The 23,690-nt window shown below is 45.7% G+C and overlaps 1 protein-coding gene across 1 annotated transcript in view; it reads left to right on the forward strand.

Annotated features, from left to right (window-relative positions):
• The window catches only part of PSMD1 (proteasome 26S subunit, non-ATPase 1), a 93,188-nt gene that overhangs the window by 6,198 nt on the left and 63,300 nt on the right, over positions 1-23,690 (forward strand). Inside the window, exons 6-16 of the mRNA XM_081190101.1 lie at positions 820-963; positions 1,943-2,169; positions 3,323-3,386; positions 5,406-5,534; positions 7,289-7,377; positions 13,862-13,940; positions 14,953-15,126; positions 15,829-15,940; positions 16,100-16,296; positions 17,396-17,491; positions 18,073-18,137. Of these exons, the coding sequence (XP_081046227.1) occupies positions 820-963; positions 1,943-2,169; positions 3,323-3,386; positions 5,406-5,534; positions 7,289-7,377; positions 13,862-13,940; positions 14,953-15,126; positions 15,829-15,940; positions 16,100-16,296; positions 17,396-17,491; positions 18,073-18,137 (1,376 nt within the window). The remainder of the gene's footprint in view (positions 1-819; positions 964-1,942; positions 2,170-3,322; positions 3,387-5,405; positions 5,535-7,288; positions 7,378-13,861; positions 13,941-14,952; positions 15,127-15,828; positions 15,941-16,099; positions 16,297-17,395; positions 17,492-18,072; positions 18,138-23,690) is intronic.

A 23,690-nucleotide genomic window follows, 5' to 3' on the forward strand; every position in this document is an offset into this window, starting at 1 on the left:
TGCACCCCTTGCCTAGCTTCAGGGCCCTCTGAAGCCCATCATAACTGCCCCCTCTGCAGTGCTTGGTGCTGGATGTCCCAGGATGCTCTTGCACCTGGGACTCAAAAGGCCACCCATTGCTGAGGTGGTCATCTCCAGCTTTTCCCTTTGACTCCTAGAGAACAGACTGAGGCTTGCTTTAGCACTGGATGGTGCAAGAGGTCCTAATCTCAGTCTTCATCACTAGCTTGAAGCTGGCGAACAAGTCAGAGAGTTTTTCCATAGTTGTGTTGTGTCCTTCAAAACTCAAAAAAAACCCCTGTGTTGCACAATTCTAGTCTCTTCTCCAACTCCAAGTTAGAGCAGAAGATGGTGCTCTTCCTGTCAGTGTCACCAAAGTTTGGAGAAACACTCGCCATGGCAAAAGTGGCAAATGCATTGTGCCAATTAGAAGTTAGGAGTGGATTATCTTAAGGTCACCTAGCAGCCTTTTAGCTGAAATGAGACTTCTTGGGTCATGGTCTTGGGCACTATGCTGCGCCAGTTCTCAAAATGTTGCCTATCTGTATGTAGGCATTTCAGCAGTGAGATATAGAATGAGGTACACTTTCCAGTAATTTGGATTGTGTTCATGTTTTGCATTCAGTATTACTGAAGCCACTTTGGTGAGACTTGGTGGGTTGATTAGCCAGATTAGTTTTTGTCACATTTGCCTTATTTGTTGTCTCTCTCCACCTCATGACCCTCCAAGAAGATAAGAGGTAGGCCTGTTAGCCATGGGTAAAAAATAAATTACAATTGTGAAAAATAATTTTACAGCAATATTTTCTTTCATGGCAGAATGATGTTCCTGGAATGCTGGCGTACAGCTTAAAACTCTGCATGTCTTTGATGCAGAATAAGCAATTCCGCAACCAGGTACTGAGAGTTCTGGTTAAAATCTACATGAACCTAGAAAAACCTGACTTCATCAATGTGTGCCAGGTAATGTGCTATGTGTGTACATATGGCTACAGACCACATGCTAGTTTGCCTTGGGAGCAGGGGAAGAGGAGGGTATCTGAGTAATAGTATCTGCCAGATGGTGGCATGCGTACTTCACCCTTTGGAGGAAGGGGGGCGGAATGTAAGATGCACATCATCCAAGAAAATTGAGGTTGCTAACTCAAATTAACTGAGATACATACTGGGACCTGCTTGCTAAAATTCGTGGTTCAAGAGAAACTCACAACAACTGATGTAGCTTGGCTCAGTTGAAGCACCCACCGTGTTGAGTGCTTTAGAAACACATCAGCTGTTTTGATGTGTTTTGACAACTTGTATTGGTTGTGAAACTCCCCCCCCCCCCTTTTGGCCGTTAAAGCTCTTAATGAATGAGTGCTTGAAAGAAGCCGGAGTGGGATAGTGAAAAGGGTTGGGGTGGAATTAGTGAAGTCACTGCATGAGTGGAATGGCTTCCGCTTCTGCCACGACGCTGGAGGATTGGGGGAACTGTCAGAGCAGATTTGGGAGGGTTCAGGGAAGATGTGGAAGAAGAGAATGTCAGGGGAGTTCCGTTGTACGATAGGAACATCTTCAACACTTTTCCCCTACATTTTTGCTCAGCCACAAAGCTGAGAGGGTGGAACAAAGCTATTGTCTCTGTGTAGCTTACCTCAGAGTTGTTGTGAAGGTGTACAAAGGGGGAAAGCGGAAGGGAGGAAGATTTATTTCAGGGACTTGCTTGGTATATTATAGTGGTTTCAATGGCATGCAGGAAGCACTATAATAATGCCCATAAAAGCATAGAAATGGGGAATACCCCCCACTCCAAACATTAACATGAGCTCATTGGGAATGGGGTTCAGATACATGTTTCTAGTAAATTTTACATAATGAATGGGTGAGAAACCATTGGCCTTATGAAACTCCTTCTTCTGTGCTGAGACATCCTCTGACTTTTCTTCTGTTCTCTCTCCCGCAGTGCCTCATCTTCTTGGATGACCCGCAGGCCGTGAGCGACATCTTGGAGAAGCTGGTCAAGGAGGACAACCTTCTCATGGCTTACCAGATCTGCTTTGACTTGTATGAAAGTGCCAGCCAGCAGTTCCTCTCTTCCGTTATCCAGAACCTCCGCACTGTTGGCACCCCTATTCATTCTGTGCCTGGGTCAACCAACACAGGGACTGTCCCAGGGTCAGAGAAGGAAGGGTAAGGGAGCTTGTGCGAATGGAAGCATCCAAATGGATGGCGTGTGGCTTGAAAATACAAATACTGTCAGGTGCTGAGCTGCAAGATGAATTGCCCTCCAATGTGGTGTCTGGCAGAGCTAGCCTAGGGATTTAACTGGATCACAGGGTGGGTTTGGGTTAGATGTCAGGGAATCTGCTTCTTGAACTAAAGAGAAGAGGACCAAGCAGTTGTACCCTGTGCTCTTTCCTTCTCCATTGAGTGTATGTAAATACCGTACACACTTCAGTCGTATCTACACAACAAAATTGTGCCACCTCTCCAGCAATAATCTTGGAACTTGTAGCTTGGTTTAAGATACTGAGCCCCTCCCGATAGCCATAGATTCCTCCTACAGTTCTATTGAAAAGCAAAGTACAGTTGTACCTCGGGTTACATACGCTTCAGGTTACATACTCTTCAGGTTACAGACTCTGCTAACCCAGAAATAGTGCTTCAGGTTAAGAACTTTGCTTCAGGATGAGAACAGAAATCGTGCTCCGGTGGCACGGCAGCAGCAGGAGGCCCCATTAGCTAAAGTGGTGCTTCAGGTTAAGAACAGTTTCAGGTTAAGTACGGACCTCCAGAACGAATTAAGTACTTAACCCAAGTTACCAGTGTACTGTAGATCTGACAAGCCCAAAGTCTCCCCGCCCCTAGTTATGACTGTGGTTTATGTGTCTCTTAGAAATAAACTTCCAGAGCGCTCGCAGGCCAGTGTTTCCCATTTGTCGGTGTTTATATATACCTCTTTTTTTTTAAGGCTCCCTATAGAAAAAAAGAGCACAGAAGGGAGATGGATTCAGCCTTGCAAAGTTGTACGTAAAGGGAAAGGCATGCTCCTGCTATTGGGGTGGGGATTCAAATAAGTATTCCCACAACTGCAATCTTCAGTGGTCAAGTGCAGAAAAAGCTTCAGCATTTGATTCTGCTGACTGTATTGACTGGCCTCAGTTGTGAACATGAGAAACACGGTTGCCTTTTCTCTCTTGCTTTAAGAGGTGTGGAGACTTGTAGAAGCGTTAGGACTGTGAAATGAAATGTTCATTACCTTATTGATTCCTGTGCCCTTCTCAGTAGTTTTGGCATAGTTTACAGTGCAAGTTAGACTGTTTTTCTCTCTCTTTTCTTATAGTGATACCATGGAGACAGAAGAAAAAACAAATAGTCCTGTTGCTGCAGTGAAGGCTGTCCAAACCGTAAGTGTTGCTGTGTGTAAAGCATCCTTGATGCATAGTTTGTTTGTTTCATAAGATTTCTTGACTGCATTTTATCCTGTGGGCTTCAGGGTAATGCACAATATTATTAAAATCACAACATCCTTGCATATCTTGCTATAAAACAGACCCAACTATAAAGCAAGCAGAGGCATTGCACAGTTGTCTCACTGCAGCCTTGAAAGGCTGTGGAGCACGGTGTATATTCTCTTCCCCAAAGCACACAATCACAGGGTTATAGTCCTAGATCAACTTGACTTTGGTTGCTGTGATTTTACTACTTTCAGAACCTATACAACAGATCACCCTCAGATAACCGCGACTTCTAGAGATGAGAGAGTTACTAATTCCATATCTTTCAGGGATGGAATGCTTGCTTAATGCAGCGTGTTTTTCCAACAATAAAAGATCAGAGCTGCCCTGTGAAGCCCACGTAAAGATTTATTGCTGTTTTACTGTTCGGTGCATTAGTGTGTGTTATAAAGGTTTGCCCTTGAAAGTAGGAAACAAAATAATGCCTTATTTGGTCATTGATTGCAGTTGTAAATATTTAAGTTGAAAAAGTCGCACTTTGCAGCTGCTTGTGACGCTTGGAGGCGAAAGCACCAAATACAGTAGGGTAAGAAAGGGGAAAAAATTACCCTAAATGTAGGGCTTTTTATGCTGCCTTCCTCTTACAAGAGTCAGTCTTATATGGGGCTCTCCATCAAGTTTGTAATTCCTACAGCCGTGGTGCTCCCAGGCCATTTTCTGGGCACAGTGCAAATTGCCTCCAAATTGTGGAGGTTTTCTCTGTGTTGCTTGTGTGGATGTTGCAAGAAAATTAAATGACCTTCAAGCAGATACAAACGTTTAAAAAGAAAAAAAAAGGCTAGACTTGAGTGAAGAAGTAGAGATCCCATGCATTGGTGGAGATTCCATGCTGTTTGAGTGAGCATTTGGGAAGAAGTGTGTCTCGAATTGTTTCCTTTGTGAAAAATAAGCGCTGCCAAGGTGAACGCATGCAGAAATTATCCCAGAGGTATTCCTCAACTTAATGCTGGAAAGCACTTTGAAAAGACAGAATTGAGAGGGATTAGCTTAAGGTAGGGTTGGTCGGAAAGTAGATTGGGATCTGCTAGTAGACCCCTGCAGGATTTGCAGTAGGTGGTGAAGGTTTTCTTGTTCCTGGTTGTTTAGCAATGGAAGTAACAAAACTACTTTTCCTACCTAAATTTGGCTGGTGAAATGAAAAAAGCTAACAGGAATGGAATTCTGAATGCAAGTACTGTGAGCTTGGTTCAGTCTTGTTAGTGAAAGCAAACTCTTCGTCTGAGAACACACACAAGAGATATCCTATTCTCTTAATTCTACCTGTATCTGTTTTGCACCTAGCTCTGTCTTGGGGTTCTAGTGAAAAACACAGTACTGTAGATCTGACAAGCCCAAAGTCTTCCCACCCCTAGTTATGGCTGTAGTTTATGAGTCTCTTCAGTGGATTGTTTCCTACAGAAATATACAGTCATACCTCTTGTTACATTTGCTTCAGGTTACATTTTTTCAGGTTGCGTTCCACAGCAACCCAGAAGTACCAGAAAAGGTTACTTCTGGGTTTCGCCGCTCGCGCATGTGCAGACGTGCAAAATGACGTCACGTGCATGCACAGAAGCGGCAAATCGTGCGCGTGCACAGACACGGGTTGCGTTCCTTTCAGGTTGCGAACGAGGCTCCAGAGCGGATCCCGTTCGCAACCAGAGGTACCACTGTACTTAAATATACATTTATTTATTTTTTTACAATAAATGAATATAGAGGATGAAACATTGAAGGTACTGAACTGCCTGGCCACACCTGTATCTCATGAATGTTGATGGAGATGGCAAAATAAATCTAGCTGTACTTGGTATATATAAACTTGCCAAAGTGACCATGGTTGATAAGGTTTTACTGGTGTTTTGAGATACTTGTTGGGATTTTGAAAAGTAATCTTTTTTGTCTTTTTCTGCATGTGCATATACGAAGAACCCAGAGTCGAAAGATCAGATCCCAAAAATGATTAAAATATTAAGTGGTGAAATGGCCATTGAATTACATCTGCAGTTCTTAATACGAAACAACAACACAGACCTCATGATTCTAAAAAACACAAAGGTAAGGCCTATATATGATTTGTGTGGGCTTGCTTCTTCGAGCGCTGGGAGATAATTTTGGATTTGAGGCTGAATAATGCATCTTGACATTTAGATAGCATTACTTTACCAGCTAGCTATTTAATACACTATAAGGAGTGGTGTCTAGCTCAGTGTTACCTAGAGTAGACCCAATGAAATTATGAACGTGGCAAAGTTAGGTCTGTTAATTCCAAAAGGTGGAGGAGTAAAATGTAAAGGAATACAACTCATGAAGGAAGTGTGCCACTGTGTTCTGCACTGTGGGCTCTGAGCAGAATGATACTGAGAATATTTAAATTAATAAAGACTTGAGCAAAAGGCCTTTTGCCGCCTCTCCTGGTATGTCCCACAGAGGACCTTACGGTCTTCAAATAAAAACATCTTGGAGGTCCTGGGCCACAGGGAGGTTAGGCTGGCCTCAACCAGAGCCAGGGCTTTTTCGGCTGTGGCTCCGATCTGGTGGAATGCTCTGTCCCAAGAGACTAGGGCCCTGCGGGACTTGACATCTTTCTGCAGGGCCTGCAAGACAGAGCTGTTCCACCAGGCCTTTGGCCAAGGCACATCCTGACCCCCTCTCTCCTCCTGTAATCCTCATAGATCTGTAGCCCAACGGTTGCCATTTGATTCAGAATTGATTTTTGAATGAACTGATTTTAGAATGTATTTCAATTAATTGATTGTGGTTTTATGTAAACTGTGTTACTTTTACTGTTGTTAGCCGCTCTGAGCCTGGCTTCGGCTGGGGAGGGCGGGATATAAATATTTTATTATTATTATTATTATTATTAAAAACTAATTTATTTCAAAGAATATTTGCATATTAGCAAAATGTGGTATGAGAGCATAGTACATAGAGAAAAACACAAAAGAGGAAATTGTAATATGCAAAAGGAGATTTCTTTAAAAAGTTCTACCCCAAAAGAGCTGTCCCAGCAGAGAAGAGAAGATGCTAAAATGCAATAGCAGCAAGGAGGGTTCTAGTGGGGGAACTGAGGACTCCAGTGAAGTCGCTCCCTTAGTGTAAGGGTCTCTGTTTCCTCCCCTGTCCCTACACACTCCTCTTAGACCCTCCCCAACTCTGCTCTAAAAGGTTGGAGGAAACCCATAACAGATTTTTAATTTTTTGGGTGGGGGGCATGTGGAGCAGAATGTCTAATTCCACTGCACAGCCCTAAGTCCTTCTACGAACGTAAATACAGTACTTTGTTGGATATCATCTTTACGTTCTTACATGAATTCTCTCCGTTTATACTATTCCTGCTGGGCTAGTATGTGACAGTTAACAAAGGAACCAAGTTCAGCATTTTTTAACAGTGGACATTAGCAGATTATTTTCAGCCTTGAATCAACCTCCCTGAAGTTTTAGGCAGTGGCCTATTGTCCATCAGTAGAGGGGTTACTGTTTTATACCCTTCAGACTGTGCTTATTATCCTTTAATCTGTCTCTGCATGTATATCTTTCAGCCTTTCCTCGTGATATTTGTGTTGTTTTTTAAAAAGCTTCGTTTAGAAGTTTTCAGACAAGTCAACAAATTTCTGGCAGCATACTGTAAGAAATACAGATCATATTTGCTTTACAACATGGATTTTGTGATCTGAACAGTCAGAAACAGAAAAGGCAAAAGGAAAGTTACCATGTTAGGACCTGAGCACACGGCTACGCATGAGGTTTCTCTATACAGTATGCTCATGTTCCTCTTTGCTTGGTGTGACCTTTCTATTTTGCCTCTCCAGGACGCCGTGCGGAACTCTGTCTGTCACACAGCAACAGTCATAGCAAACTCCTTTATGCATTGTGGAACAACCAGTGACCAGTTCCTTAGGTAAAAGCCTTTAGCGGAGCACCATATCACCTCTTGGGGGCATAAATTAATCTGCTATGGTTGCAGGAGAGCAGTCTTTCTCTATCCTTTTCTACAAATGGCATATGATACTGTTGAGAGTGTGCTTTTGCATTTGGGAGGATCTTGGCTGGAAGGCCTGGGACAGACGGTTTTTTACAGGCCTGTGGCAAGTCAAGAGTCGATCAGGCTTTTCCAGCAGCTTGGAAGAGTGGTCTGACTTGACCTAAGGCCATTTCTTGGGTTCATATATTGGTGCACTGAGCCATCAGCAAGAATTTTGTAACTACTTCTATTGTCCCACTATTTAGGTTTTGTTCAGGGACGTTTGTGTGCAATTTCACAAATGCAAGATAAGGTGCCATTTCTGAAAGTCTGGTATTTATTTATTTATTCATTCAGATTTTCTAGGTTTGAGAATGTTCAAATAACGCCATCAAAGGGCCCTAATATTTAGGACTGAGAACTTTGGTATGGTGTTCTGCTTATTGTCATTCTCTCATATAATGATCCCTTCCAGTGTGCATTGATTTAGCCACTGGAGAGTTAGAGATGGATCCTTATTGAGCTAGGAAGGATCCTTTGCCCTAGCCAGAGCTCCCTCTTAGAGCTGTGCTAACCTCACATGTTTGTTTTAAAAGCAGTGTAACTCTGATGCTTTCTTGAGGGCCGGAAAACAATAGAAAGAAATACAGTTCTCCTGTCTTCTGCAGATTGACCAAATGGTTGAAAATAAGCACCTTGGAATAATATTCCGAACTGTGCAATTTACTTCGTGTCCAGCAATTTTGTTTCCTTTATTGTAAAGGGATGATTAGCTGCTTGTGCGTAAAATCGTGCTCCCTCAGAGTTTGTGCGACTCCACAAACCTCTGTGTGTGACAGAGCTCCACAAACATGTCTGCTCTTAGTCACTCGTAGAGTCTGACAGTGGCTGTCTGCGGAAGCGTTTCCAGCAAAGAAGCTCCTTAACGGAAACGCGTCTCCTGGACTCACGGCGTGACAGTTTCCGGCGAGGTGTGGGTCTCCCTATGGGAGACTCCGATACCTCCCCACTGTTCTCGCTGGAAGCGTCTCTGAGCCCTCCCTCCTGCTCGCATTCCCTCAGAGCTCCACTCCTCCCTCTGCTGGTTCCTGCCTCAGCTGTTGAGTCTCTTTCTTCCTCCCTGAGACCCTCCACCGCCTGATGCTCCGATGGCAGTTCCCTGACATCCACCTCCCCTCCAGGGCCCCCCTCACCCCCTCCCATTTCCTCTTCCCTGGGAGGTGAAGGGTAAAAACCCCGAAAAGAATCTTCTTCATCTTCAGACGTCTCGAACAATTCCCTCCATCGATTGCCGTCCTGGCTCGCTGAATCCTCCTCCTCTTCGGAATCTGTGAACCCCTCCAACTCCTCTTCCTCGTCGGTGGTGGCAAAGTATTTCCTTCGGAACCTCGCTACAGGCTGAGGTTTGCGTGGGAACCTCTGATGAAAAGTTTCTATTAAGAATTCGTCATTGACATCCTCTGCCCTAACCCAGGTGTTTTCCGACTCCGGTTCCCCTTCCCACATTACCAAATACTCAACTTGATCTCCCTTCCACCTGGAATCGAGGATCTCCGCTACATGGTAGCTGTGTTCCTTCTCCTCCATTGCTGGTCCCCTAGTGACCCTCCCTTCACTGTCCCCTTTATACGGTGACAGCAATGACCTGTGGAAAACTGGGTGCAGCTTCATGTGGTTCGGTAACCGGAGTCTGAAAGCCACTGGGTTGACCTGCTGCATGACTTCAAATGGTCCCAGCCTTTTGGGTCTTAACTTCTTACAACCCCCTTTGAATGGCAACCCTTGGGTTGACAGCCACACCTGGTCCCCCACCCTGATGCTTTCACCTTCCCTTCTGTTTTTGTCTGCCTGCCTCTTATATTCCTCCTTAGCCCTGTTTAAGTTGAGTTGGAGCTGGCGATGGATCGCTTCCATTTCTTCAACGAACTGTTCTGCAGCTGGAACGCTCCAGTTCTCCCCTTCCCCCCCTGGGAAGGCTCTGGGATGGCACCCGTGATTAGCCAAAAAGGGGCTCATCCCCGTGGACACGTTCTCTGCATTGTTGTAGGCAAATTCTGCCAACGCCAGCTTCTCCACCCAATCATTCTCTCTGTCATTCACATAACACCTCAAATATTGCTGGAGAACACCATTAGCTCTTTCCGCCTGCCCGTTGGTTTCTGGATGACGGGCCGTTGAGAAATTAACCTCAACATGCAGTAAGCTCATGAGCTTCCTCCAGAACCTGGAAGTAAATTGTTTCCCTCGGTCTGAAACCACCCTCAAGGGGGCGCCATGCAACCTAAACACATTTTCTACAAACAATTTGGCTGTTTCTTCTGCTGTGACCGCATGTGAGCAGGCTATAAAGTGGGCCATTTTAGTTAACAGGTCTACCACAACCATGATGGCTGTTTTCCCTCTAGACCTTGGCAGATCAGTCATAAAATCTATGGCCACTGCTTCCCACGGTCTTTCAGGTGTAGGTAGTGGTTCTAATAAACCTGCCGGTGCCCGCCTCTCCCCCTTGGCTCGTTGGCATTGTTCACACCCTCTCACATACTCCCGCACATCTTCCCTGACCTTGGGCCACCAAAATTCCCTGGTAACCAGCCACATGGTTTTGTGTTGCCCAAAATGCCCTGCTGTGGGGCTATCGTGCAGTTGCTTGAGTACCTTCTCCCTCAATTCCCCTTCGGGTATATATAACGCTCCCTTGTAGTACAATGCCCCGTTTCTCTCCTCAAAACCCCCGGGTTTGTCTCCCTCCCTCCTGAGACCCCTGAGTTTGTCCTGGGCGTATTCATCATGCACCGTACCCTCTACCAACTCCCTTTGCCACACCAATGCCGCCCCACACACCCAGCGGTCCTCTGGAATGACATGGGTCTCTTCGGGTGCTCCCTCCCCCTCCAAATATTCAGGTTTGCGTGAGAGAGCGTCCGCCCTAACGTTCTCTGGGCCTGGCACGTAACAAATCTCAAAGTTAAATTTGGAGAACTCCTGGGCCCATCTCAACTGCCGTTGGTTGAGCACTCGCGCAGTTCTCCAATACTCTAGATTCTTATGGTCCGTGCACACTTGCACCTTATGTTGTGCACCAATTAGCAGGTGCCTCCATTTCCGGAAAGCCTCATGAATAGCAAGAAGTTCCCGGTCATACACCGTGTAGTTCCTTTCGGATTTGTTCAGCTTTCGCGAAAAGAAGGCACACGGTCGCCACTCTGACTCCTCCTTCCCCGACTGCAGAAGAAGCACCGCCCCTATGGCTCTGTCCGATGCGTCTGTTTCGACCCTCAGCCTCTTTTGTAAGTCCACATGCAGAAGTTGTTCTTCCGAGGCGAAGGCCCTTTTCAGTTCCTCAAACGCTCGCTCCGCCTCCGCCGTCCATACAAACTTCTTTTTACTGCTGAGACAGTCCGTAATGGGCGCCGTCAGGTGGGCGAAGTTTCGGATGAACTTACGATAAAAGTTTCCAAACCCTAGGAACCTCTGCACATCCTTCTTGGTTTTGGGTGTTTTCCATTCCAGCACTGCCTGCACCTTACCGGGATCCATGGCCAATCCCTTGTCTGACAGGCGGTACCCCAGGAATTCCACCTCCTTGGTATGAAACTGACACTTCTCCAGTTTCACCCACAGCCTGTTGGCTTGCAGCCTGCTCAACACTTCTCTGACGTCTCTCACATGTTGCTCCTCATTCTCCGAATACACCAACACATCATCTAGGAAGGCAACGCAATTCTTGTAGAGCAAAGGACCCAGTACGTGGTTCATAAAAGATTGAAAGCACGCTGAGCCTGCTTGTAATCCAAAAGGCATAACGAGATATTCAAATGCCCCCAAAGGGGTAAACATGGTGGTTTTCCATTCATCCCCTTTCCTTATACGTATCAGGTTGTACGCCCCCCTTAGATCCAGCTTTGTAAAAATCTTTCCCTTCCTCACCCTGGTCAAAATATCATCAATCCTGGGCATAGGGAAAGTCACTGGTTCAGTCACTGCATTTAACCTCCTAAAATCACATACAAGTCTCGGCTTGTCCGTGTGCTTTTTATCCACAAAAAACACTGGGCTACCCCCCGCTGCTTTGGACTCTCTGATGAAGCCCCTCTTCAGGTTCTTGTCAATAAATTCTCGCAACTCCTGCATTTCTCTGTCTGACATGGCATACAACTTGCCCACAGGAAGCTGTGCTCCAGGGAGTAAATTGATCTGGCAATCAAAGGGCCTATGAGGGGGTAGTTGGTCAGCTTCCTTCTCGCTGAACACGTCGCTGAGATCTGCATACTGTGGTGGTACCTTCACCTTCTCCATTACTTCCGTCCCTGCTAGGGTGGCTTGGGCCCCTGCTGACCCCTTTTCCCCTTTGCAGTGTTCTAAGCAATGTGCTGAACCAAAGGAAACCACTCTTTGATGCCAGCCCACCAGCGGATCATGTAGCGCTAGCCAGCTCATTCCCAAAATAATGGGAGCGCCTCCCAAGGTGGCCACATTAAACGCTATCAGTTCTGTGTGCCTTGCCACCCTCATTATCATTGGGACGGTCTGCAAGCTGACTCCTCCTCCCAACAACTCCCTGCCATCGATCGTGGTCACCTGCAGGGGGTTGCTTAAAGGGATAGTCTGTATCTGGTGTTCAGCAGCAAACTCCTTGCTCATAAAATTGCAGGAGCTGCCTGAGTCCAACAGCGCCTTTATTTTTAGGGGGTGTCCATTTTGCAGCTCTAGCGACACATCAATAACTAGAGCAGGTTGAGGAGCTTCTGGCACGGGCACTTTCACTGCTCTTTGGCCTGGCTGCAGTGCCCCGACTGTGGCAACCAGGCGTTGGCTTTTACCTGCTCCGTTTCTCCCTGCTCTCCTCCCTCAACAGCTCCCACCATCCCTTGCCATTCCTTCCTCTGGGGGGCAGACTCTGGCAAAGTGGCCTGGCTGTTGGCAGAGATAGCATTTCCGGGCGCCTTTTCCCTCCTTCTTAACCCCCTCACTGGGTTTTGAAAATGCGCGCGCGCGCGCTGTTCCGATTTCCATCGGCTCTGCCGGCGGGAAAGCTGGCTCAGGAATGTCTGGAATGCGGAACTCCTTCCAACGTTCCCCTCTCCCTTCCCGCCTCTCCAAAGCTCTTGCCTCCTGACGTGCTCCTATGGTCAGCGCAGATTTGGTCAGCTGATCCATAGACACCGCCCTGGGGCTCCGGGACAGCTCGTCTTTCACAGCCGAAGAAAGACCTTCTTCAAATAGCATCTGAATGGGTGCCGCCGATAAATCCCAACCCAGTCTGTGAATCAGCATGGTAAACTCAGTCCAGTACTCACGGACAGATCGGCTTCCCTGCTTGCAAGCCATTAGCTGTCTGCGCACCACCCCTTCCTCAATATCGCTGGAAAACATGATATCCATTGCTCTAAAGAACTTCATCGTGTCCTTTAGGACGTCATTGTGCGTTGCCATTAGGGGTCGAACCCAGTCCCGCGCCCCTTTCTCAAGATGCCCAATTACGAAAGCAACTCGCGATTCCTCATCAGGGAACTCATCGAACTGCACATTAAGTGCATATTGCATCTCTGTCCTAAAGGCATGGTAATCCTTGGGGTCCCCCCCAAACTTCTGCACCAATCCTGGTACCTTTCTGGGGAACTGAGTGGCTCTCCCCTTCTTGTCAGCATCCTGCGCCCTTCTCTCCTCAAGCCTCGCCGTCTGCAGCGCAAGTTGGACTTCCAACGCTCGGTACCTTTCTTCCAAGCTTGGACCAGCTCCAACTCCTGCTCCTCCGGTTCCGGCCGGTTCGCTCATGATGCTTTCTCCTGCACAGGCAGCGTACAGAGACTGTCAGACTGCTGTAAAGGGATGATTAGCTGCTTGTGCGTAAAATCGTGCTCCCTCAGAGTTTGTGCGACTCCACAAACCTCTGTGTGTGACAGAGCTCCACAAACATGTCTGCTCTTAGTCACTCGTAGAGTCTGACAGTGGCTGTCTGCGGAAGCGTTTCCAGCAAAGAAGCTCCTTAACGGAAACGCGTCTCCTGGACTCACGGCGTGACAGTTTCCGGCGAGGTGTGGGTCTCCCTATGGGAGACTCCGATACCTCCCCACTGTTCTCGCTGGAAGCGTCTCTGAGCCCTCCCTCCTGCTCGCATTCCCTCAGAGCTCCACTCCTCCCTCTGCTGGTTCCTGCCTCAGCTGTTGAGTCTCTTTCTTCCTCCCTGAGACCCTCCACCGCCTGATGCTCCGATGGCAGTTCCCTGACATTTATGATGAAAGTTTTGGTCTTGGAATACTGTACAAAGATTTTTGGCTGCAGATATTGCTAGCTTTGAGTCGAACTAGACCAGAGCAGACAAAGTAAAACAAGCAGTCATCTTCTAAACACTCTATTCCTGTGATGTGAAAGTTTGAACACTTCTGAGACTAAGACCAATTCCCAATATTTCTCTCTGCAGAGATAATTTGGAGTGGCTTGCCAGGGCTACCAACTGGGCAAAGTTTACTGCTACAGCCAGCCTCGGTGTCATACATAAGGTAATACTAAAATGTATCACAGTGTTTTTGATGACATCTGAGGTGTTGGTGGGCTTGTCATCTTCAGGATATATTGAGGCCCTCCTGTTTACATTGCAGGTTCTGACCCAACTTTTAGACAGAGCTGGCATGTGTCCTCCTGTTGCCGGTTTATGTTACACAACTATCAGTAACATTAAACTCTTAGACATAAGAATTTTAATTTCACTTTCATTGAGCTATAGTATTTACGAGTGCAGTCTTCTCTTACTGGCCTATATTTTACTGTGGACACAAAATAGACTCAGTGCATGTTCCTTACAGTGTGTGTGTGTGTGTGTGTGTGTGTACTACATGTGTGTAGGGATATCGCGGAGTGGGCAGTGGGGTCCGGAGGGAGCACACTCCCCACCAGCAGGCAGTCAGTCTGCCTGCACGCGTGACCCTGGGGTGCGTAGCATACTCCCCCTCACAGACAAGCCACAGTGGTCTGAACATCGTTCTCTGTCTGACCTTTTGCGGTCTCAGTAGTCTGCAGTGTCCTGTCTGTAACCTTTGTCCCTGAGACCTTTTGTCTCCGTCATACACTGTGCAAGGGGAAAATGACGTGGTGGAAACAGGTGCCAAAATAACTTTGTACCACCCCACGATCTCGGGACCAAAGATGTGTAAAGGTCACAGGCCAAGATGTATCTGCCTGGTTTGCATATTTGTCTCAATAAAAGGAGGCTCCACAGGGCTAGCCAGCAGCTTGCATGCAGCTCATCTGTGCGCAGCTCACCTGATGATCAACCCCCAGTCTTGTGCCTTCACTTCAATGTGCGTTCAAAAAGGGATGCAAACTGCTTGTCCATCACAGGGTGCATGCAAGATGCATGTGCCTGCTAAGTTCATAGTATCAAATCCATACTAAATTAGTTCATCTTAGTTCCCATTGGGAGAAAATGGCTGCAGAAGATGGACACCCCCCCCCCCTTGGGCTGACGCATCAAAGCTCTTCATAGTTCTCTCTTTATTCCTTGTGAATTTACAGGGTCATGAGAAGGAAGCTCTTCAGTTAATGGCAACGTATCTGCCGAAAGACACGTCCCCAGGGTCTGCCTATCAGGAAGGTGGTGGGCTTTATGCCCTGGGACTCATCCATGCCAATCATGGTGGTGACATCATAGACTATTTGCTGAACCAGCTGAAGAATGCCAGCAATGATGTAAGTATTGTCTCCTGTGAATCACCTGCATAGGTGATTGAGTGCCTTAGGGATAGCATGTGGGTCGCTGGACTTCTCAACACTTAGCTGACGATTACGTTAGCTGCCCCAGAAGTATTATGGAAGTGTAGGATATAAAGGCCATAAATAAAAAAGGTGCAAGCAAAATGTGGTTGGCTCTCATGAAGAATCAATAATGTGTTTCTTTTTCAAATGCTGAAAATTACATCACAGTGAAGGAAGGAAGATACAGTCATACCTCGGGTTACAGACGCTTCAGGCTGGGTTTTTTTGGGTTGCGGACCACCAAAACCCGGAAGTACTGGAACGGGTTACTTCTGGGTTTTGGTGGTCGCACATGCGCAGAAGCGCCGAATTGCAACACGCGCAGACGTGGGTTGCGAACGCTGTGGGTTGCGAACGTGCATCCCGCACGGATCATGTTCGCAACCTGAGCATCCACTGTAATGGAAATGTAATTTTGTGTAGAATTGTAAAGTTGAAAGGGACCCACGGGTCATCGAATCCAATCCCCTGCAATGCAGAATGATTAGAAAAATGACTACCAAGAGTTGAATGTGGAATGAGTTCATGGGTTCTCTGTCTCACTCCAAGAGTGTATTCTGATCTTTGTAGCCCTCCTGATAAGTTTTAAGTAGAGTCACAGAGAGAAAGGAAACGTCTCTCTTACTTTTATTGCAGATTGTCCGACATGGGGGCAGCCTGGGACTTGGTTTGGCTGCCATGGGGACTGCCCGCCAGGATGTCTATGACCTTCTCAAAACTAACCTGTACCAAGATGATGCTGTGACAGGTAAGCCACTGCCGTGGACACAAGTGTGTGTCTTAAACCTACTCCCCCCACCGCAGGCCAAGCCATCATCCTGTGTACTCTATTCAGGACGGCAGACGGAAGCAGTGGTGAAGTCCTGTTGTGCTCCTGTCTTTAGTTTCTTCCTTTTCCCCCTTAAAGGTGAAGCAGCTGGGCTGGCTCTTGGGCTGGTGATGCTTGGGTCTAAAAATGCGCAGGCGATTGAGGACATGGTGGGATATGCCCAAGAAACCCAGCATGAGAAGATCTTGCGGGGCCTGGCAGTTGGCATTGCCTTGGTGATGTATGGCAGAATGGAGGAGGCAGATGCCCTCATCGAGAGCCTCTGCAGAGATAAGGTGAGTATAGCTCTTCCTGCAAAACCACCCATTCCGCTTCAGCCTTTTTCTTCAGGGTATCTTAATAATACTTGCCTTTTAGCACTTTAGGGTGTCTGTGTAAAATAGTCCACCTTCTAACCCACAACCTGCCTCCCAAGACAGGAATCGGGTAAAAATTAATACATAATGAACTAGAGTAAATGCCATTTTTTTTATAGCAGAGGTTCTTCAAAGTCCCATGTTATTATAGGATGCTTGATTAAGGTTGAAGTATAGTGTCTTGCCAAAATTTATCTACTGACTTAATTAGCCACCAGCAAGCTTTCTGGCCCACTCTATGAACAATTAAACGAAAAAGCTGCTAAATATGGAACGGATTAATTTTGGAAAATCTTTTGGCTGTTGATTGAGACGTAAAGCACGTAGTGTTCTTCAGCCTTCTAAGCTGGGGTGGGCAAATGTGAGATTTGTGAAGTCTACTTTGATTTTACTAGAAACCTGAGTCAGAAATCCTTGCTGATCTACTTTAAATTACTCAGACATCTGTCTTCTGCCTGCCTGTGATCTAAAGCAGCATCACACAGAGCAGTACAGACAATATACAGTTTTTAGCTTTGATTGGCATAAAAGCCATAAGCTTTTCATACTATAGTTCTTGAGTATTTATTTAGCGTAAGTGTGTTCTAGATGCTCAGAACCCAAAAGCAAATAAAAAGACCGCAAGGACTGTTTGGGGACGCTCCTTTGCTCGAGATTCTGAATACTGACTGGAGTCTTCAGCTGATTAGTTTTCTAGTAGTAGTTTGGTCAGCTTTTGATAAATTCAAGATTTGCTGGTCATGCATCATATATCAACTGGAATTTAGGTTTTTCCTGTAAGTCCTAGGTAGCAGTTTTAATGGAAAATTGGTGTTGGTATTTTTAAAAGATGCCACTTTCCAACACAGTAATGGATCACACCACAACTTTTAAAAAATAGAGTTGGAAAGTGAGCTCATAGGAAGCTGTCACTCCGGTGGTTCATCTAGCTCAGGAATTCAGAGTCTTTCTCCTTTGATTCCACCCCCCACCCCCGGTATGTAACAGCTTAAATGTTAAAGTGCTCTACCTCTTCCAGGATCCGATCCTCCGCCGTTCAGGGATGTATACTGTTGCAATGGCTTACTGTGGCTCAGGAAACAACAAGGCAATCAGACGTCTGTTGCATGTTGCTGTAAGTATAGCTGGCTCTGGAGCAGACTGTACTTTGAATGGGTCTACTTTGAGAATAACTGAGCCTCTTGGGCTTGCCGATCAGAAGGTTGGCGGTTCGAATCCTCGTGACAGGGTGAGCTCCCATTGCTCGGTCCCAGCTCCTAGCAGTTCGAAAGCATGCCAGTGCAAGTAGATAAATAGGTACAGCTGTGGTGGGAAGGTAAACAGCGTTTCCATACGCTCTGGCTTCCGTCATGGTGTTCCGTTGCGCCAGAAGCAGTTTAGTCATGCTGGCTACGTGACCAAGAAAGCTGTCTAGACAAATGCCGTCTCCCTCGTCCTGAAAGCGAGATGAGCGCTGCAACCCCATAGTCGCCTTTGACTGGACGTAACTGTCCAGGGGTCCTTTACCTTTTTATCTTTTACCTATTCCAGCAGAAGAGTGTCATGGTCTAATGATACCAGTCATTTGATGGCTGTGGTCCATTTTAAATCCATCTGCACATCTCTGGAAAAAAATGCATTGGTACTTTCTAGATATTTCTGTACACTTTAGGTATTTTGCCCTGACTTTTTGCTGTTTTTTCCCTTTTTTATTAGGTGAGTGATGTCAATGATGATGTGAGACGTGCAGCTGTTGAATCACTGGGTTTCATTTTGTTCAGGTACAGTTTCTGTTTCCATCCGTTCTGCGGTCTGCAGTAAGATTTATCTGAAGTTCTAGGAATTCCCTTATACTCCACTTGCTGCGCACTAACTTGGTCTCAGCTGAGCGCTTGCAGAATAGCAATTTGTGGAATGCTTAATGTTGTGTTAGAATGAGAGATAAAGAAGCAACCTGGGAATCTCCTTAATGGGCTGAGGCTTTGAAGCTGCCATAGAACATAGAGTGTGAATGGTGGCTTTGTTTGCTGGATGAGTGTGGCAGAAAGTGCTGCTTCTCAATAAAAATCAAGGTAGTTGCTAGTTGAGGGCTAACAAGCTGAAACTTAATCTGGATAAAACAGAAGTACTGTACTCCATTTGGAAGGCCAGCTAATCTGGAAGGAGGTTTAGATCTGTCTGGATGGGATCACTCTTCCCCTGAAAGGCCAGATACTTCTGGGTTCTCTCCTGCCTGTGGAGGCACAGATGACATTACTAGGAGGACCAGTTTGACAGCTGGGACCCTAACTAGAGAAGGAAGAGTTACAGATAGGTAGCCATGTTGGTCTGCCATAGTCAAAATAAAAAAATTCCTTCTAGTAGCACCTCTGCCAATCTCCCATTCCCACCACCCTTCTGAGTAATACCCCTCCCCACCTTCTCACTATATAGAAGGATCTGGCAACTTCTGTTTCAGTGTATCTGAAGAAGTGTGCATGCACACGAAGCTCATACCAAGAACTAACTTAGTTGGTCTTTAAGGTGCTACTGGAAGGAATTTTTTTATTTAGAGAAGGAAGAGTCTGGCACAGTGGTGCATGACATGGTTTTGTCCAGGTTAGATTATTTCAGTGTGCTCTCCATGGGGTCACCCTAAAAGGCTGTTCAGGAACAGCAACTGGTACAGAACACAATTGCTTGTGAGAGCTGGTGCTCAGGTCATTTCATGTACACTGTGTCACTTTCATTTGGCTGCATGTTCATTTCTGAGCCCAATTCAAGGTGCCAACTTGGGTCTTTAAAGTCCTAAATGGGTTGGGACCACCTACACTTGCCTGATCCTGTCTGAGCATTGAGATAACTGCCCTTGCCACTGAACACTTTTAGGCTGGCAGTTCCTCAGTGGTCGTCCCACACGTTTGGAATCGCTTCCCAGGGAGACATGTATGGCCTCATCCCTGCTGGGTTTTATTAAACAAAAATTCTGATGGCAAATTTATTCAAGTGTGTGTTTGTCTGAATTGTGCAACTGGCCGTGTGTGTTTTGTAGTAGTATTTTTCCATGCTTGAGCCTTGTAGGTCACCTTGTGAGGCCAGTGTGTTGTGAAAGATGAGCTTTAAAAATCTTTTAAATGAATAAACAAATGAAATTTATTAAATATCTTGGGGCTTCCAGAGCAGATTGCCTTCAGACCAATAAAGAAGGCATATGGATAAGTGTGAAGCTCTCGGAAGAGACGAATGAATATATTAAGTTCTGCCTTTGTTTAGTGGCGCTGGAGAGGGTTGGATAGAGGTGCTTTTCTGAGAGGCATATGAGACTTGTCTCTGCACTTTCAGTATAACTCTTGTTGAAACTTTCCACTAGGAGTTGCCAAAAGTGGAATTAAGTGCGTGAAGTCCTGTTAAGAGGACATAATATCAATGAAGTGTCTGGGAAGTATCAGATCAAGGATGGATAATATTCAAGCCAGGAATGTTAGTTAACGTTTAAGAAGAATAAATTGCAGTCATTCTTGAGGATGTGGATGTCGGCTTACTAAGTAACTCTTGTACAATGACTCAGTGTTTTAAGAGAGAGAAGTGTTTCCAAATATTCTTGAATTAAACTGCAATGTACATTTTATTTAATTTGAATTTATATAACTCACACTAACCTGGGGTGGCTAACAGCGTTTAAACAATTCTTTGTAGGATCAAGAAGGAAACTTAGTTTAGTTGCAGAGTACATATATTTGTGTGCAGAAGATCTTAATTTTTATTGTATACGCATTGCTGTGTACCACCCTGATATTTCATGAGATGGTGGCATATAAATACTTTAATAAATAAAATAAAGACCCGAGTTTCAGCCCCTAGGATTGAGAAAAGGACCAAGTCTCAGATGATGGGAAGGCTCTCTGTCTGAGACTCTGGGAAGCAGCTCCCAGTCGGAGTAGGAAATACTGGCCTAGCATAAATTGATTGATTCTTGGGTTCAGAAGATGGAATTCGGTTTTAACGCCTTTATTAGTTCACAAATTTTAACTCCCCCGCCCCTCTTTTGTACTAATGGTAGATTATAAAACTGGACAGTAGGAATTTTCAGAGTCCAATCCACAGCTCTTTCAGGTTAGGCCAGCGGTTCTCAAAGAGTCCGTCATGTCACACTGACGTAGCAGGAGACGATGGCAAGTACAGCAGGAAGATTCAAGGACAATCAATATTGTATTTTGGTAATGCTTCCTGTTCTTACGTTTTATATTTTCTGGATGTCTCTTGATCATATTATGAAATAGTTGAGCTCTAAGTTATAAATCAATAAAAAAAACCTGGTGTGGCACGAGCAAATTTTTATTCTGAGAGTGTGGCCCCGAGAAAAAAGTTTGAGAACAGCTGCGTTAGACAGGGTCCTGGGTAATGTTCATCTGCACTGCTAACAATGACAGCCAATTCTGTCTTCCGTTTGCATTGAATCCAGATCTGTGCAGAAGGTTTAAAAGTAAGTTCAGCAAGCAGAGGCTGCAAGCAGCTGCCCCCTAGACTTTATACTACCTGACAACCCTAAAGGCTGATGTTTTCACTGTATTCCTTCATGGGCTGCAGCTCACACAGCTTTGGAGAATCAGTCCCAATTCCTGCTCAAAAGGGGAGCTCACATTCCTTATAGTTTTTCTGCAACTTATACTCCACCAAACCCCGCTTTAATGGGAGAAGTCCTGCTCCCCATTCCACCTATGTAAGATATAAAGTTTTTTGGTGTTTGCGGTAGGGTTGCCTTGGAAGTAGCACCCCAGTTGAGGAATGATCTCTCTGAAGAAGGCCACCAGATCCCTGTTCTTCTTTTGAAATATTGAGGTTTAACAGTACGGTTTCATTTTTCCTTTGCGTGTTTTATTGATAGCCCCTTCTGGATTTCCTTTGGAAAGGAAGAGGAGGGCCAAGATAAGTGCAGCCCTAAACAAATCTGTCATCTGGTCGGTTCTGAGAGACGGGGCCATCATTTGTAGCTGTGTGTCATCCTGCAGCCATAAATGTGTCTTGCCCACCCCTTTTCCAGAAAGTGCCACGTATAATTTTGCATGCCACTCCTCCCCTTCCCCTGCGTGGGCAGCAGGTGTCTCTCTGGAGCCGTTGTGCTAAATGTGTGGCACAGCGGCGCGTCTGCCCTCCCCAACAAGCCAAGTGTGGAACGGCCTTTGCCGGAAGGGAACTGGTACTCTTCAGTTGACCTCTGTGTGTGTGTGCTTATACAGAAAGCAAATTCCACACACTCCTTCCATACTTTTCAGTGATTTCCCTCCCCTGCTCCAAACTGGTTCTAATAAAAGAGTTTTAGCTCTCTGATCTTACTGCAGCTCCCCCCACCCCAGCCAAGTATAAAACATAATCTGGAATTGAGAGCTTCTGCCAAATGGTACTGTTATCTTTTTTCTGCGTTTATCCATTTGGTTGTGTCTTCTCTGGGCATGGCATGAGTGCTGGAGCTGATGAGTGCCATTCATCCACTAAATCTTGCAGTGGTGCTGAGAAACACCGCTATCCAGACTGTGTCGCCTGAATTAGCTAGAGATGGCCCAGTCTGTGTTATTCTGATCTGTATCGTTTTTACATAATTCCATTCCATTCCTACTTTTATCTGAGTATATACTGTATACATTTAACAACAACAGCAACCCCAGCATAATGTATTTAATTGCCAAGAGCTTATGTTGCAAAATTCAGGAAAGTGCAAAATCAGGCAATAGCTATTTCCAATCTGCGATCAGGTCATTTCTTATTGGCATTTGCAAAGACTGAATTCCTCAAACATTCCTAATTTTAACTCAATCTTCAACACCCTTGTGATGCGGGCTGGTGGTATTGCCCCTATATTGCAGATTTGAAGCTCAGGCTGAGAGATCTGTGTGGAGGTAGAAAAGTGAGGGGCAAAGCAGGGACAGTTTGTCGATAACTTGTCCCTGCTGCATTTGCTTGTGCACAACCTCCTAAATAATAACAATTTATAGCAAAGTTTCAATGTGATTCTAATTTACTTATTTTAATAGATTGTGTTTTGTACTATATGACCATGGTGTCCTTTCAAATGCCGCCCTGGGATCTTCGTTGATGAAGGATTGCTAATAAATGCAATAAATAACAGCAAAACCAAAATAAAATACGTAAACTGGGAAGAAAAATGGGGAGAGTACTAAAAGTCTTCTGAAAGTTGGATGTTTGTTTATTTCATTGTATATATGCAAGCCATTACATAACTTTAGGCACCAGGTGAAAACATTCCTCTTCTCCCAGGCCTTTGGCTTATTAAACAATTTTTAGCCTTTTAAGCTGTGGGTGGGCAGGGTGTTGTTATTTTGTTTGTTGTTATGCTATGTACTAGGGACGTGGGTGGTGCTGTGGGTTAAACCACAGAGCATAGACTTGCCGTTCAGAAGGTCGGCAGTTCGAATCCCCGCGACGGGGTGAGCTCCCGTTTCTCGGTCCCTGCTCCTGCTAACCTAGCAGTTCGAAAGCACGTCAAAGTGCAAGTAGATAAATAGGTACCACTCTAGCGGGAAGGTAAACGGCGTTTCCGTGCGCGGCTCTGGTTCGCCAGAAGCAGCTTAGTCATGCTGGTCACGTGACCCGTAAGCTGTACACCAGCTCCCTCTGCCAATAAAACGAGATGAGCGCCGCAACCCCAGAGTCGGTCACGTCTACACCTAATGGTCAGGGGTCCCTTTGTCGTTACCTATGCTATGTACTTTGGTGTTTGTATGCTGTAAATCACCCTGTGATCCTTGGGTGAAGGGTGATACATATATTTGCTTATTATTGATAATTAAAATAATAATAAAATGAATAATTTTATTATTATTATTAATAGTAATTATACATGCTGCATTGTAGGGCTATCTGTCTCTCTATGCCCCACCATTGCTGCCTTATACCAGTCATAAGGAGCTGGGCTGTTGTTACTTATTGGCAAGTGCAATGCACTCTGCCATTGCTCAGAGACAAGGTGACTATTGCTACGTATTTTTCACATCTGGGCCCTTGCTCTGGAAATGCTTTCACAGGCCGAGACTTTTCCCACTGATGAGGCATCCCGTTTCTCACAGGCGGTTGAAGTATGCGCCATCTTAAGTGCTGGCCTTTGTTCAGTGCTTCCATGTGGAGAAAATCTTCCCTGGAAATGATTCAAAGCCGTGGTGATAAGCTGGGAGCTTACATTTCTCTCTCCCCATAGGCAATCAATATACTGGTTTAAAAGCCAGCATTTGCACACACATGTTCTCATCGGGTGATGAAATCTAGATATCTTCCTTTGGGTGGGTAGCGGGGGGGGGGGGGGGCTGCCGGCAAATCTCTGCAAACTCTCCTGCATTCTGTTG

Source organism: Podarcis bocagei, assembly GCF_964188305.1.
Source record: "Podarcis bocagei genome assembly, chromosome: 4".
NCBI lineage: Eukaryota > Metazoa > Chordata > Lepidosauria > Squamata > Lacertidae > Podarcis > Podarcis bocagei.